The sequence below is a fragment of the Erythrolamprus reginae genome, chromosome 12 (genome assembly GCF_031021105.1).
Source record: "Erythrolamprus reginae isolate rEryReg1 chromosome 12, rEryReg1.hap1, whole genome shotgun sequence".
Taxonomy (NCBI): Eukaryota; Metazoa; Chordata; class Lepidosauria; order Squamata; family Dipsadidae; genus Erythrolamprus; species Erythrolamprus reginae.
In genome coordinates this window covers 2,711,603-2,727,500 of record NC_091961.1, presented here as the reverse complement: position 1 = coordinate 2,727,500, position 15,898 = coordinate 2,711,603, and the positions used below count along the sequence as shown (strand labels likewise).

Here is a 15,898-nt window from a genome sequence, read left to right as displayed (position 1 = left end):
AGTGAGAAGATGCTCATCAGTGCAGGCAGCTTCCTCCATCGCAGAAAGTGAGCTGTGCACATGATGTGCCCTAAAGGGATGCTGACATTTCCCTCCTCATTATCTGAAACAAACTCCGTGCTCTGATAACAGTTTCTGCCTGGCGTTCCGGTTCTTTTTACCCTCTTTAAGTACAGTAATGGCTTGTTTACCCTCTTGTTGCTGTCTGGTGCTGTCTGGTGTATTTGAAAAGCTCAGCGATTGCTCCTGAATCCCAGGCCTTCAAATAAAAGCCCCCAAATTGACTTTATCATCGGCTTGTTCAAGGTGAAGTGTGGGTTGAAGGCTGGGGAGGAAATAAAAACCCCTCTTAATGAGGAGAACTACTTTGTTTTAACATAGAAAGTTGATCTCAGGATGGGAGGAAGCGACTGGAATGTAATTTTGATAAAACCAGGTTATGAATGATGATTCCCTGACTTGAAGGGAATTCTAATTAGTTTTCTTGATTAGATCAAATCTTGATCAGGCAGCCTTGACACAACAAATATACAACTACAGTGGTACCTCTACCTGAGAACGCCTCTACTTACGAACTTTTCTAGATAAGAACAGATTTTTTTGCCTCTTCTCAAGAACCATTATTTTCCACTTAAAAACCCGAGCCTCCAAAACTGTAACCAGAAAAGGCAGGGAGAAGCCTCCGTGGGTCCTCTCTAGGAATCTCCTGGGAGGAAACAGAGTCGGAAAAGGAGGGGAGAAGCCTCCGTGGGTCCTCTCTAGGAATTTCCTGGGAGGAAACAGAGTCGGAAAAGGAGGGGAGAAGCCTCCGTGGGGCCTCTCTAGGAATCTCCTGGGAGGAAACAGGGCCGGAAAAGGTGGGGAGAAGCCTCCGTGGGGCCTCTCTAGGAATCTCCTGGGAGGAAACAGGGTCTCCACCTTCCCTGTGGTTTCCCCAATCGCACAATTTGCTTTTGCATTGATTCCTATGGGAAAAATTGCTTCAAACTTTTCTACTTAAGAACCTGGTCAAGGAACAAATTAAGTTCGTAAGTAGAGGTCCCACTGTAGTATATTGAATTCAATAAACAAGTAGATGTACAATATGCAGGTCACTACTAATATACAAGTAGACTTATTGAACCCAAAATTCCTGTTGTTAACTAAGACATTGGTTAAGTGAATTTAGTCTCATTTTACCACCTTTCTTGCCAATGTTATTGATTGGATCACTGCTGTTCTTAAAATTAGTGATTTGGTTGTAAATAATTCTGGCTTCCCCATTGACTGATTGCAAAAAGTAGTGTATTTTTCGGATTATAAGACGATCCTTAGTTTTTGAGGAGGAAAAAAACCCATCTGATTGGCGGGTGGATTGCCATCTCAGAATACCCCCAGTAAACTGTTTCCAGAAATGAATTTTAGCAACAGTTCATTGGTTGTGAGCTCTGTGCCTTTCTATTTTTTTCTGCCTCTGAAACCTCCATTTCAGATGAGAAAAAACTAGTAGTATATATTAGTAATAATAGTAGTAGTAATCATACCTATTACCCATTTCCCCCCACTTATGACTGAAAGACAGTAACTTGTTGCTTGTATCCTAGGATTTTTATTAATGATTGTTTCCTGATTCCTTATTTGTACCCTATGACAATTATTAAGTGTTGTACCTCATGATTCTTGACAAATGTACATTTTATTTTATGTACACTGAGAGCATCTGCACCAAAGACAAATTCCTTATGTGTCCAATCACGCTTGGCCAAGAAAGAATTCTATTCATATTAGATTTCCGTCCTGTTTTTCGTACAGGAGCTGAAGGGAAGCTCCTTGAGATTGATGTTCATAAGGACCACAGTAACAACTTTTTGGCCATAACAATTTGTCTTGTGACACCCCCCCCCCCCCCACTGAGGTGTCACTAGAGGTGTTTCAGGGGCCTCCAGGTGCTCCCAATTCTGAGTAAACGTAGACCTGAGTGTGGTTGTGTTGTACCAAACGTGGTCCTGAGCCCTCTCTGCTTCCTCTTAGGTTATCTCCTATCAAAGCGCGAAGGCCAAGCAGGATCCCCGGAGAAGCCGCTGTCTGATTTGGGCCGCCTTTCCTACATGGCATACTGGAAAAGTGTCATCTTGGAGTGCCTTTATCACCAAAACGACAGGCAGATCAGCATCAAGAAGCTGAGCAAACTGACCGGCATCTGCCCTCAAGACATCACTTCGACTCTCCATCACCTGCGCATGCTTGATTTCCGTAACGATCAGTGAGCATCAATTCCTTCTCTCACAAAATCGGGCGACCTCGAGAACTGGCAGGATCTTTTTTTAAAAAATAATTTTTATTAGTATATAAATTTTAAAAACAAAATACAAAAGAAAAGGAAAAAAAACACCACAACAAAAAAGGAAGAAAAGCACACACACACACACAAAACCATACAGAAAAATGAAAAAAAAAATAGCATTATGAAAAACATATCAAAATCATTAACACAACAAATATACATAGGTATCTATTTATCCTAATACAGTACACATATCAACTCCTATGCTTTAAGATTTCTTTGGTGAACTTTGGCGACAGGGAGGGGCATCTGGCCACTAAAACACTCTGCTGACTCCATTCAAAAAAAGAAATTGATAAAGCTGAACGGGTCTAAAGACGGGTTACAAAAATGGTGGAAGGTCTGAAGCATAAAATCTACCAGGAAAGACTTCATGAACTCCATCTGTCTAGTCTGGAGGACAGAAGGGACATGATCGAAGCATTTAAATATGTTAAAGGGTTAAATAAGGTCCAGGAGGGAAGTGTTTTTAATAGGAAAGTGAACCCAAGAACAAGGGGGCACAATCTGAGGTTAGTTGGGGGGAAGATCAGAAGCAACATGAGAAAATATTATTTTACTGAAAGAGTAGTAGATGCTTGGAATAAACTTTCAACAGATGTGGTTGTTAAATCCACAGAGACTGAATTTAAACATGCCTGGGATAAACATAGATCCATCCTAAGATAAAATAAAGGAAATAGTATAAGGGCAGACTAGATGGACCAGGAGGTCTTTTTCTGCCGTCAATCTTCTGTGTTTCTATGTTTCTAAGATGATCGTATGAACTTGATGCCACGTGACTAAAGCCGCCAATTCTTCCTTCCTCCCTCAGATTTGTGATTGTTCGGCGGGAAAAACTCATCCAAGACCATATGGCGAAGCTGAAGCTCAACACCCGGCCTGTGGTCGTGGACCCAGAATGTCTGCGCTGGACCCCTGTCATCGTCTCAAACTCGGTGGTTTCTGAGGACGAAGAGGACGATCCCGAAGAGGCAGAAAGCGAGGTCGCCCTGCAGTCCCGGGAGAGAGACATTGAGGTCAGAACGCGAGGCAAGATAAATTGTGAAGTAGTGTAGCATCGTAGAACAGCAGCGTCTATGGTGTTGTAGTCTAGCACATTCTTTAACCAGGAGAGCCTCGGTGGCGCAGTGGTTAGAGTGCAGGACTGCAGGCTACTTCTGTTTGATCACTGGCTGCCTACAGTTTGGCAGATCGAATCTCACTAGGCTCAAGGTTGACTCAGCCTTCCATCCTTCCGAGGTGGATAAAATGGGGACCCAGATTGTTGGGGACAAGAGGCTGACTCGGTAAACTGCTTAGAGAGGCCTGGAAAGCACTGCGAAGCAGCATATAAGTTTAAGATTTAAGTGCTATTGCTAGAGGTTAGATCTTCCCTTCATTACTTCCTAGACTGCTCTCAGGAGCTTTGGAAAATAGATTAATCCCTCTCCCTCTTCTCTATGACAGAAAGACTGTTTTATCCATGGATGCCAAGTGTATCATAAGTGGTGATTGAAACGGATGTCCAAGTGCCGCCTCTATGTTGGTTGAGGAAGGCAGGAGACCCTTGAGTACCATTTGTTGGGGGTCAGGGGAAAGGGAGGATTTTGCCTTCTCTTTCTGCTCAAGATCCCCATGGACAATTGGTGGGCCACTGTGTGACATAGAATGCTGGACCCAGTGGGCTTTGGCCCGATTCAGCACGGCTCTTCTTATGTTCCTTCCTTCCTTCCTTCCTTCCTTCCTTCCTTCCTTCCTTCCTTCCTTCCTTCCTTCCTTCCTTCCTTCCTTCCTTCCTTCCTTCCTTCCTTCCTTCCTTCCTTCCTCCCTCCCTCCCTCCCTCCCTCCCTCCCTCCCTCCCTCCCTCCCTCTGAGGCAAGCAGGGTTCCCTTGGGTACCATTTGTTGGGGAGGGTCAAGGGAAAGGGAGGGTTTTGCCTTCTCCTTCTGCTCAAGATCCCCATGGACAATTGGTGGGCCGCTGTGGGACACATTCTGTCCCGATTTAGCCTGATTCAGCAGGGCTCTTCTTATGTTCTTAGTCCCATTAACTTTTAAAAAAAATGGCATCTGGAAAAACAATTATTTTTTTTGTACCCCCTTCCTGTTGTCCCCCCCCCCCTTCCAGGTGATAAAGTGCGTCTCCTGGGAGAGGAAAGAGCGAGAGTCCTGCTTTCCGCTGGAGAGTGAAAAAAAGCCAGAGATCCTCCCGGTCAACGCCCTGCGGTCTGGCAAGCAAAGTCTTCCCCTCAGCGGTCTTCCCGCCAACAGCCACACGCCGCGCAGGGGCCGCTGGAGCCGCAAGAACAAAAAGCTGCGGGAATCCTTCACCGAGAAGGACCCAAAGCTGACGCTGGAGGAGAAGTCGGCCATGGCCAGGGGCGGCCGGTGTGGCGAGTGCCAGGAAAAGGCAGTGGCGGCAGCGGCGGCGGCAGCGGTGGCGGCCTCTCGAGGGAGGTTTGCCGAGAGCGAAGAGAAGACGGCGTCCTCCCAGGGACAGTGTGGCAAATGCGAGGAGAAGACCCCGGCTCCGCGAGGGCACTTTGGCAAAGAGGAAGACAAGCCGGCCTCCTCCCAAGGGACCTTCGGCAAGGGCGAGAAGCCCTCCGTCGGCCAGAGGCGGTGCAGCGAAGGCGCGGAGGCCTGGAAAGGGCAGCTGAAAGCCCTGGAGCCCCAGAAAAGCCGGCTCTCGGAGCAGTGCGACAGGATAGCCCGGCGACACAGCGAGGGGGACCGCACCGCGCTCAGGCATTTCAGCGAGAGCAGCGAAGAGGAAGACGAGGAGCCTGCCAGCCCCTGCTCCAGTTCCCCACCGATTCTGACTAAGCCAGCACTGAAGCGGAAGGTGTGTTTCTGCCTGCCCCTCCGCTGGAGCGCTCGGGAGACGGTGCATGGAACCAAAACTCACAAGGCTTCAGCATCGGGCCATCAATTTAATTTAATTTTTTTAATAATAATCTTTATTGAATATACCTATGAACACCTCTTCTTACGAACTTTTCTAGATACGAACAGCCCCTACACCTGTGGTGACGAACCTATGGCACGCGTGTCCACATCCATTCCCTCCCCCATGCATATGTATCCCCTGTGCTGCCCCTGCACATGGGCACAATCTCCCCCATCCCCGTACATGCACACAGGCTTGACTCTGAAGCCTGGGGCGGTGAAAAAAACGGGCAAATGGGCAAACCAGAAGTTTGGGAAAACGGACTTCTGGTTTGCCCACTGGGCTGTTTTTCACGCTCCGGAGAGTGCTTTGAAGCCCCCCCGAGGGCAAAATGGCCTTCCCCAAGGCTGAAAACCAGCTGGTTAGCGCACACATGCACGCTGGAGCTGACATAGGACAATGCCTTGCGTGCCCTCCGATATGGCTCCATGTGCCACCTATGGCACACACGGCATAGGTTCGCCATCATTTATTTATTTATTTATTAGATTTGTATGCCGCCCCTCTCTGTAGACTCGGGGTGGCTCACAACACAATAGAAACAGTTCATGACAAATCTAATAATTTACTATTTAAAATATTTTTAAAACCCCATTATTAAACAGACATACGTTCAAACATACCATGCATAAATTGTATAGGCCTGGGGGAGATGTCTCAGTTCCCCCATGCCTGACGACAAAGGTGGGTTTTGAGGAGTTTACGAAAGGCAAGGAGGGTAGGGGCAGTTCTAATCTCTGGGGGGAGCTGGTTCCAGAGAGTCGGGGCCGCCACAGAGAAGGCTCTTCCCCTGGGGCCCGCCAGCCGACATTGTTTAGTTGACGGGACCCGGAGAAGGCCCACTCTGTGGGACCTAATCGGTCACTGGGATTCGTGCCCTAAGCCCTAAATTACAGCATCTTTTATTATTGTTTTGAATTGTGAAGAGCTGCTTTCCATCGTGTAGATAAAAAAAATATAAACAGATTCTTATGAATATTTCAGATTGTGGCGATTCTTTGCAGTGTTTTCTCACTTTGTGCTTGCTGTCCTCTTTTGACTGTCTTCTGCAGAAGCCCATTCCCCGGAAGAGACGAGTCCGTAAGCGGAAATACCACAACAGCAGCGTGGTTACCGAAACCATCTCGGAAACAACAGAGGTCCTGGACGAGCCATTCGAGGACTCTGATTCCGAAAGGCCCATGCCTCAGCTGGAGCCCACCTTTGAAATGGAAGATGAGGAGGAGGAGGAGGAAGAGGAGGAGGAGGAGGAGGAAGAAGAGGAGGAGGAAGAGAGTGAATTGTTCTCTCGAGGATACCTTCGCCGTCTCTCTCCACAGCATTCCATTAGGCACCGGCCTTCCTTAAAGAGAGGAAGTCAAGAAGGAGAGGAATCGGATGATATGGCTGGTAGGTTTCCTGATGCTTTCATTCCGTCTTTCCCTGAATCCAGGATGGTTGATATCTTCCTCTCTTAGTGTTTATTCATCCAGAATGTCCAAGCGTAGCATTCTATAAAAGTTCGGTCAGTTGCTATGGGGCTTAGGTAGGCATACCCAATATTTTGATATTTGGGAATTGTTCTGGCCTAGGCGTTCCCAAACCACAAAGTAGACTCCTTGTGCCGACAAAAAAAACCCCTTTTTTATTAAGTTACTGTGAATTCTTCTCATTCACATCCCACAAAGTCTTTCGAGAGAGCATTTACAGTCACAGATCTTATCTTGGAGAACTGTCAGGCGACATCTTCAAAACAAGGAGTCTCTGAGAGTCATAAACCAATTAAGCGGCTCCTCTTTTATTCCCTATGGGAGGGGCCATTCATCGTCCACCTCTGGCCTTACTCCCAAAGTCTCCCATCGTCCACCTCTGCCCTTACTCCCAAGTCAGATGTTCCCTTTGTCTGGCAGTTCTGCGCATGCACACACTGGGAACAGGCTCCAGCTGTTACTGATGTCTGACTCCAAAGGCAGCTGATAACTGTCAGACAGCCCTGGCCCCATCTCTGCCTCGGACGCAGAGCACTCGTCAGAACCTTCCCCAGAGTCCAGGACTGGCTCATGTTCCTCCCCAACCTCCTCACTGTTCGAATCTGCTTCTAGCTCTGCTGGCGGATCACAACAGGAGTGACCTTGGGGGACAGGACAAAGAGATGCAATTGTGTGACGGTCAGCTGAAAGGTAGACGAGTCCGCAGCGGGAATGTTGGCAGGACAAGAAGCTCGGGAGAGACCCTCCCTAGCGTCTTGGGCAGTAAAGGAGACGGGCTGGTGATTTGTACTTGCAAGACTGTGTTAATGCAGTTCTCCAGTATAGTAAAATTAGCTGACCTGGTCTTGTTTCCTCTCTGGTCTACCTATACCTTTCACCAGTGGTGAAATCCAGGTTTTTTTAATACTGGTTCTGTGGGTGAGGCTTGGAGGGCATGGTGTGTCTTGGACTGAGCTTTGGTGGCGCAGTGGTTAGAGTGCAGTACTGCAAACTACTTCTGCTGACTTGGCTGTAGTTCAGCAGTTCAAATCTCACCGCCAGCACAAGGTTGACTCAGCCTTCCATCCTTCCGAGGTGGGTCAAATGAGGACCCAGATTGTTGGGGGCAAGAGGCTGACTCTGTAGACTGCTTAGAGGTTGTAAAAGCACAGTGAAGTGGTATATAAGTGTAAATGCTATAAGTGCTATGGTGCATGGCAGGGGAAGGATGCTGTAAAATCTCCATTTCCTTCTGGTCAGCTGGGATGGGGGCAGAGCCAACCAGAGGTGAGATTTGTCGGTTCTCTGAACTACTCAAAATTTCCGCCACCAGAATTGGCCAGAATCTGCTGGACTTCACCCCCAGATAACACCCATCTAGCTAACAGCTCTATTCTACCAGAATAATTTCCTCTGTTTTTGAACCAAAACAAAAAGCAAAAAAAAATTGCCATGTAGAAGGAAGGGAGTCTACGGAGAGGGGCAGCATACAAATCCAATAAATTATTATTATTATTATTAAGGGGAAATCTGGCTGGGAGAAGCTAAATAGGGTCAGAAGGGGGACAGATGGGTTGCCCCAAATACAGAAAAGGTGAAGGTTTATCCCTGTCCAGTTGTGTCCACTTCTAGAGAGCAGTACTCCTCTCCGTTTCTTCACTGAGGGGACCCATCGTTGTCCGAAGATGCTTCTGTGGTCATGTGGCTGGTCTGATTATATGATGGATAATTCAGAGACAAAAAACAAGGAGAAAGTAGGGTATAGTGTCCAGCAAACCTGGAAATCAGGGAATTATCAGGGAAATCAGCGGTTCGGGAAATATCAGGGAATTTGTGAAAAAAATGGAATAAATCAGGGGGGAAAACAAACAGTATTAAAATGTTTAAAACTCAAGGGAAAAGTCATGTTTTAAAAAAAACATTGTGCTGCCTGTGAGAGTCAAGCAAAAATGAGTATAACTGTGGCAACACCTTGCTTCCTCAGCTACCGATATTTCTCCACGGCTCAGCCGTTTGGTATGACGTCATCTACGACCGCAGCTTTAACTAGATCGCAAGTTACAGGGAAATGTCAGGGAAATATCGGGGGATTTCAAAACGCTTTCCCCCTGGACACCCTGGAATAGAAACGTAGAAGATTGATGGCAGAAAAAGACCTCCTGGTCCATCTAGTCTGCCCTTATACTATTTCCTGTCTTAGGATGGATCTACGTTTATCCCAGGCCTTTTTAAATTCAGCTACTGTGGATTTACCAACCACGTCTGCTGGAGGTTTGTTCCAAACATCTAAGATAGGCAAAATACAAAGCTCAGGAAGAAATCTCGACCCTACAGGGAGGGACTGTGGGGCAGCAAGAGGTCCAGTCCAAAGAGCCCCATGCCGTCAGCATCCAGGTCTCCCTCTCTCTTCAAGGAAGGTGGGGAAAATTGTGAGAAATTGCTGTATTCCTGCTTGAGGGAGAAGTAAAGCAGCTGTGCTTGTGCAGTCCAAGCATCAATTCTTCAGACCTTGAACCAGAACCATTGCTGACAGCCCAGAACTGCTGCTCAAGAACTGACAGGAACACGCTAGCCATGCAGTATCCTCGCAGCTGTCTTGGCTTTAAATCGAACTATATTTGCCATTGAGATCCCTTGAAAATCTGGTCCAGAATTAAAACACTGCGAAAGGCTAATTACCTGGAGAAGGGCCCTCCCAGGATGGACCTTAAGATTCCGGTCAAGGTTAGGAAGCGATGCCGCTGAGAAGAAGTGGCCTGAGCCTATATTTTGCATCCGCCTCACAATCCCCCGTGTTCCCCCTCCTCTCTCCGCAACCCTCCTCTCATCCGTGACTAAACTAAAATTAGAAAGTCGCGTGACGTCTTTTTAGCCCAGTGGAAGGTTGCTTTCAAATTACGTTCGTTCGGATGTACCAGGCTGAACTCCCTTGCCAGGAGAAACAGCGTGGGGTTGTTGGGGTTGTGTAAATGAGTCTCGGCCCCCCAAATGCTTTTAACGGACACCTTAAAATAGCAGTCGCTCACCCACCAGCCCTGAGTGCTTCCTCGAATGTGCCTCTCGAGCTGAGTTTTTTTTTTAACAGCTGGTCTCCTGCAGGCAAAATGCTTGTGCCAAATTATTTATTTATTTATTTATTTATTGGATTTGTATGCCGCCCCTCTCCGTGGACTCGGGGCGGCTAACAACAGTGGTAAAAACAGCATGTGACAATCCAATACTAAAACAGCTAAAAACCCTTGTTATAAAACCAATCATACATACAAACATACCATGCATAAATTGCAGAGGCCTAGGGGGAGAGAATATCTCAGTTCCCCCTTGCCTGATGGCAGAGGTGGGTTTTGAGGAGTTGGCTGGGGCCGCCACAGAGAAGGCTCTTCCACTGGGCCCCGCCAAACGACCTTGTTTAGTTGACGGGACCTAACTGGTCGCTGGGATTCGTGCGGCAGAAGGCGGTCCCGGAGATTAAGACATAACGATATCGAAGCACACGCAGATGCATAATAAAAAGTGGTTCTCCTTCGGACAGGTCTCTCTCAGTGGTTGAGTAGTAGACTGAAAGAAGGTTGGAGCACCTGCCGTCAAGGTGGATTGAATAGATGCAGCATTCGTGCGCATGAGAATTTCACCTTGTAATCTGATGGATTTCAAGATCTGTCATCTTATGTCCTTTCCAATGAAATGCTGAGTTGTTTCCCTGGCTCTTCCCCACCCCACCCCTTACTTCCAGCAACGTCTGGCACTCTGCACGCGAGTCAATTTTTAAGATGATCCTTTAGATCCTAACCTTGGCATAGAAACATAGAAGACTGACGGCAGAAAAAGACCTCATGGTCCATCTAGTCTGCCCTTATACTATTTCCTGTATTTTATCTTACAGTGGATATATGTTTATCCCAGGCATGTTTAAATTCAGTTACTGTGGATTTACCAACCACGTCTGCTGGAAGTTTGTTCCAAGGATCTACTACTCTTTCAGTAAAATAATATTTTCTCATGTTGCTTTTGACCTTTCCCCCAACTAACTTCAGATTGTGTCCCCTTGTTCTTGGGGTCACTTTCCTATGAAAAACCCTTCCCTCCTGAACCTTATTTAACCCTTCAACATATTTAAATGTTTCGATCATGTCCCCCCTTTTCCTTCTGTCCTCCAGACTAGACAGATGGAGTTCATTGAGTCTTTCCTGATACGTTTTATGCTTAAGACCTTCCACCATTCTTGTAGCCCGTCTTTGGACCCGTTCAATTTTGTCAATATCTTTTTGTAGGTGAGGTCTCCAGAACTGAACACAGTATTATTCCAAATGGGGTCTCACCAGCGCTCTATATAGCGGGATCACAATCTCCCTCTTCCTGCTTGTTATACCTCTAGCTATGCAGCCAAGCATCCTACTTGCTTTCCCTACTGCCACTTTAGAGAATTTCAGATGCTGGCTGGGGAACTCTGAGAGTTCAAAGTCCATGTATCTTAAAAAGGTACTTTTTCAAAGGTACTTGAAGCCCTTGGGGGTTTATCAGTTGCAGTTGGTTGATGGGGATTTTGTCAGTGCTGACCGTTATCAGGTGGTACGCCGATTGTTTTGGGATCGCACCCAAGGCGCCGAAATTGGCGTTACCTTTCCTTCTTTTCGGCCTTTGTTATCTTCTCCAGATCTTTCTCTTCTCTGCTGCTGTCTCCAGGTATTGCCATGTCCAGTATCCAGATTTTTTTTATGGCGTTAACTTAATTGTTATTAGGATTGGTCACTCATGATTATTGTTGTTATTTTATTTTTTAGAAATGCTTTAGTGTCATATTCGCTGAGTGTAGGAGTTGAGAAGTCTAATCTCCCCAGTTTCGGGCCTTGAAACAAACCGGACAACCTTCCCAATCGCACTGGCCCAGATTGTAGTTAATTGTGTGTGATTCTGTGAGATAGGGTTGAAAAGTTTACTTAATGCGATCACAGTTTACTTAGCCAATAGTGTGATACAATCTTCTGCAACAGTGAGAGCAAGGGGGGGATAAGCCCTCCTTCCCAAATTCTATTTCAGAGAAACAGCTTTCAGAAAATGAAAAACACAATGATAGAAACATAGAAGTCTGACGGCAGAAAAAGACCTCTTGATCCATCTAGTCTGCCCTTATACTATTTTCTGTATTTTATCTTAGGATGGATGATGAATATCATTGTCCTCGTTAACAGCAAACGATAACATTTCACAGATTTCAGGATTTTGATAAAGTTGCTTTATCGAGTCATTACAAATCGCCAGTACAAAACTAACCTTATTGACCAGCTCTAGATTTTTGGCAGTGCTAGCAATAAATAATTGTGGGTTGCTGTTGCAAAATTGACGCCTTCTGTTTTGCATCCTCTTCAGATTCTCCTACTCTGAAACCAGTTTCTTTGCTGAGAAAATGTGAATCGTTGGATTCTCCGCTCCAGCCTGGCACTTCTACTCCCATGAAGAAGAAGAAAGGCTGGCCGAAGGGCAAGAGCCGTAAGCCCATCCACTGGAAGAAAAGGCCCGGGCGCAAACCGGGCTTTCGGTTGAGGGGGAAAGTCCGAGCGCCTGCTTCAGAGGAGGCCGCCGACCCCATGGAAGCCAGTTCGAAATCAGGGCGCAAGGCGAAAGTTCAGGACGAGGAGGAGCTGGTTGAGGAGAAGGAGGAACTTCTGCCCAGTGCTGAAGAAAGGAAAGACGAAGAGGGGCCTCTGGAAGTCGGTGACGATTTAGGAGAAGAGGAAGATATTATGCCGGCTAGAGAAACGAGGGCGACATCTCCCGTAGATAGCAGCAACAGTCCGGAAATGGACTCTAAAGAACCTGACCTGGAGGAAGACGTGGAGAAGCCGCCATCCCTTGAAGACCAGAGGCCCACGCTGTCCGAAGAAGAGCAGCAGGAAGCGGAAGAACCTGAGCACGACCAGGAAGAGGAAGACGAGGAAGCCGCCGCAGCGGCTAACCAGCACGAAGATCACGACGCTGACGACGAAGAAGACGACGGCCACCTGGGCTCTGTCAAAAAGGATGAGCTGGAGGAGCCGCCCGAGAAGGAGGGGCTGAAGGAGGAGCCGGAAGCCCAGGAGCCTTTTTTAGAAACAAGCACACAGGACGATAGAGAAGAGGACGCCAAGAATAAGAGCGAAGGAGAGGCCGATTCCGAGGAGGATCCGGTCTCGCACGAGACGTCGGTCGGGTCAGACCCGGTTCCCGGCTCGGAAGACGACCAAGAGGAGGAGCCACAGCAGCATCAGCAGCAGCAGCATCCCAAGGAAGGGCTGATGGAGCTGAAGGAAGACGAGCCGATCCCTCACAGCGAGCTCGACCTCGAAACGGTCCAGGCCGTGCAGTCCTTGACCCAAGAGGAGGAGAACCACGAGCACGACGTGGCTTACCAGGACTGCGAGGAGACCCTGGCCGCGTGCCAGAACCTGCAGAGCTACACCCAAGCCGAAGAGGACCCCCAGATGCCGCTGGTGGAGGACTGCCAGGCCTCCGAGCACAACAGCCCCATCTCCTCGGTCCAGTCTCACCCCAGCCAGTCGGTCCGCTCGGTCAGCAGCCCCAGCGTGCCCGGCGCGCTGGAGAGCAGCTACACCCAGATCAGCCCCGAGCAGGGCTCCCTTTCCGCCCCGTCTATGCAGAACATGGAGACCAGCCCCATGATGGACGTGCCTTCGGTGTCCGACCACTCCCAGCAGGTGGTGGACAGCGGCTTCAGCGACCTGGGCAGCATCGAGAGCACCACCGAGAACTACGAGAACCCCAGCAGCTACGACTCCACCATGGGCGGCAGCATCTGCGGCAACGCCTCCTCGCAGAGCAGCTGCTCCTATGGGGGGCTCTCCTCCTCCAGCAGCCTCACCCAGAACAGCTGCGTGGTCACCCAGCCAATGGCCGGCATGGGCGGCAGCTGCAGCCTCATGCCCCAAGGCGGCGTCCAGCCCACCCCCAGCTGCAATATCAAGTCACCCCAGAGCTGCGTGGTGGAGAGACCCCCGAGTAACCAGCAAGCCACGGCGCAGCCTCCGCAGCCACAGCCACAGCCGCCGCAGCCACAACCTTCGGCGCAACAACAGCAGCAGCAACAACAGCAGCAACAACAACAGCAACCGCCGCCGCCGCAGCAGCAACAACAGCCGTCCCTATCGCAGTGTAGCATGAACAACAGTTTCACTCCGGCCCCGATGATCATGGAAATCCCGGAATCGGGCAGCGCCGGCAACATCAGCATCTACGAGAGGCTCCCCGGCGACTTCGGGGCCGGGGGCTACTCCCAGCCTTCGGCCACCTTCAGCTTAGCCAAGTTGCAGCAGTTGACCAACACGATTATGGACCCCCATGCCATGCCTTACAGCCACTCCTCCGCCGTGACTTCCTATGCAACCAGCGTGTCTTTGTCGAACACGGGCCTGGCACAGCTGGCCCCCTCGCACCCTCTGGCCGGAGCGGCCCAAGCACAAGCCACCATGACCCCCCCGCCCAACCTGGCCCCCACCACCATGAACCTGACTTCCCCCCTGCTCCAGTGTAACATGTCCACCACCAACATTGGCATCCCTCACACCCAGCGGCTGCAAGGTCAGATGCCGGTCAAGGGACACATCTCCATCCGGTCGAAATCGGCCCCGTTGCCCTCGGCGGCTGCCCACCAGCAGCAGCTCTACGGCCGCAGCCCTCCGGCCGTCGCCATGCAGGCCAGCCCCCGGGCCTTGGCCGTCCAGCGGGGCATGAATATGGGGGTCAACCTGATGCCCGCCGCCCCTTACAACGTCAACTCCATGAATATGAACACCCTCAACGCCATGAACAGCTACCGGATGCCACAGCCCATGATGAACAGCAGCTACCATAGCAACCCGGCCTACATGAACCAGACGGCCCAGTATCCTATGCAGATGCAGATGGGGATGATGGGCAGCCAGGCCTACCCCCAGCAGCCCATGCAGCCCAACCCCCACGGGAACATGATGTACACGGGCCCCTCGCACCACAGCTACATGAACGCTGCCGGCGTCCCCAAGCAGTCGCTCAACGGGCCCTACATGAGGAGATGAGCGGGACGAGACACAACCCCCCCCTCCCGAAACACGCCCCCCTCCCCTTCCGCTCATCCAATCAACGAGCCTTTTATACTGACACAATGGATCCTTCTCTCCCCAACAGACCCCCGTCCCCTGGTTAAATATTGCTGTAGATCTTAGATAGGGTTTGGATCCCTCTCGGTTTATTTTAAATGTTTGTTTTTCTTAAGGGGGCTTGGCCTTTTATTTCCCCCCCCCCTCCCCTCCTTTTCCTTCGTTGGGAAGAGGTGCGACGGATACTCCGGTGTGGAGGGGTGGGGGACGGCGACCATGAGTTGTTTTTATTATTGTTATTTTTCCTTCCTTCCTTCCACAAATCTTGGAGACACTTCCACCGTTCAAATCCATTTTGGGAACTGGGCTTTGGGATTTTTTTCCCTCTTCTCCCACCCCCCCTCTTTATTTTTTAATTTTTCCCCCCTCTGTCGCAGGAGATGGGGGGGAATGAAAAGGTGCACGCGATATTCCCCTGTCATCGAACGTAAAAGAGTCCTGGCTTTTTGCCAGGGCCACGGGAGTCTTTGGCTCCCCTTGGACCCTGGTGCACAGCTCTGCAGAGGCCTGAATCCTGAACAGCCAGAGCCTTCCCTGTCTTCTGCGCCCTCCGCTACGCATGTGGCAGGCACTGGGAGTGGCGCATGGAGCCCACAGCAGATTTTTGGAGCCTCTTTTTGCCATTTCCTCCCAAATATAGGAACTCTGAATAGTTGATATTTTGTTTTCTCTCTTCTCCTCCTCTCCTCTCTCTTTCTCTCTCTTTTTCTCTTTCTCTCTTTCTGTCTTTCTCTGTCTTTCTCTTTCTCTCTCCCTTTCTCTTTCTCTCTCTCTTTTTCTTTCTCTCTTTCTCTCTTTCTCTCTCTCTTTTTCTCTTTCTCTCTTTCTGTCTTTCTCTGTCTTTCTCTTTCTCTCTCCCTTTCTCTTTCTCTCTCTCTTTCTTTCTCTCTTTCTCTCTTTCTCTTTCTCTCTCTCTTTTTCTCTCTTTCTGTCTTTCTCTGTCTTTCTCTTTCTCTCTCCCTTTCTCTTTCTCTCTTTCTCTCTTTTTCTCTTTCTCTCTTTTTCTCTTTCTCTTTCTCCCTCCCTTTATCTTTCTCTCTTTCTTTTTCTCTTTCTCTCTCTTTCTC

At 49.1% G+C, this 15,898-nt stretch overlaps 1 protein-coding gene across 1 annotated transcript in view; it reads left to right on the top strand.

The window, feature by feature from the left end:
- KAT6A (lysine acetyltransferase 6A) overlaps window positions 1–14,950 on the top strand; it is a 76,488-nt gene extending 61,538 nt beyond the window's left edge. The window contains exons 13-17 of the mRNA XM_070765847.1: window positions 2,011–2,242; window positions 3,138–3,342; window positions 4,433–5,149; window positions 6,307–6,643; window positions 12,070–14,950. Of these exons, the coding sequence (XP_070621948.1) occupies window positions 2,011–2,242; window positions 3,138–3,342; window positions 4,433–5,149; window positions 6,307–6,643; window positions 12,070–14,750 (4,172 nt within the window). The 3' untranslated portion in view covers window positions 14,751–14,950. The remainder of the gene's footprint in view (window positions 1–2,010; window positions 2,243–3,137; window positions 3,343–4,432; window positions 5,150–6,306; window positions 6,644–12,069) is intronic.
- Window positions 14,951–15,898: the final 948 nt, after the last annotated feature.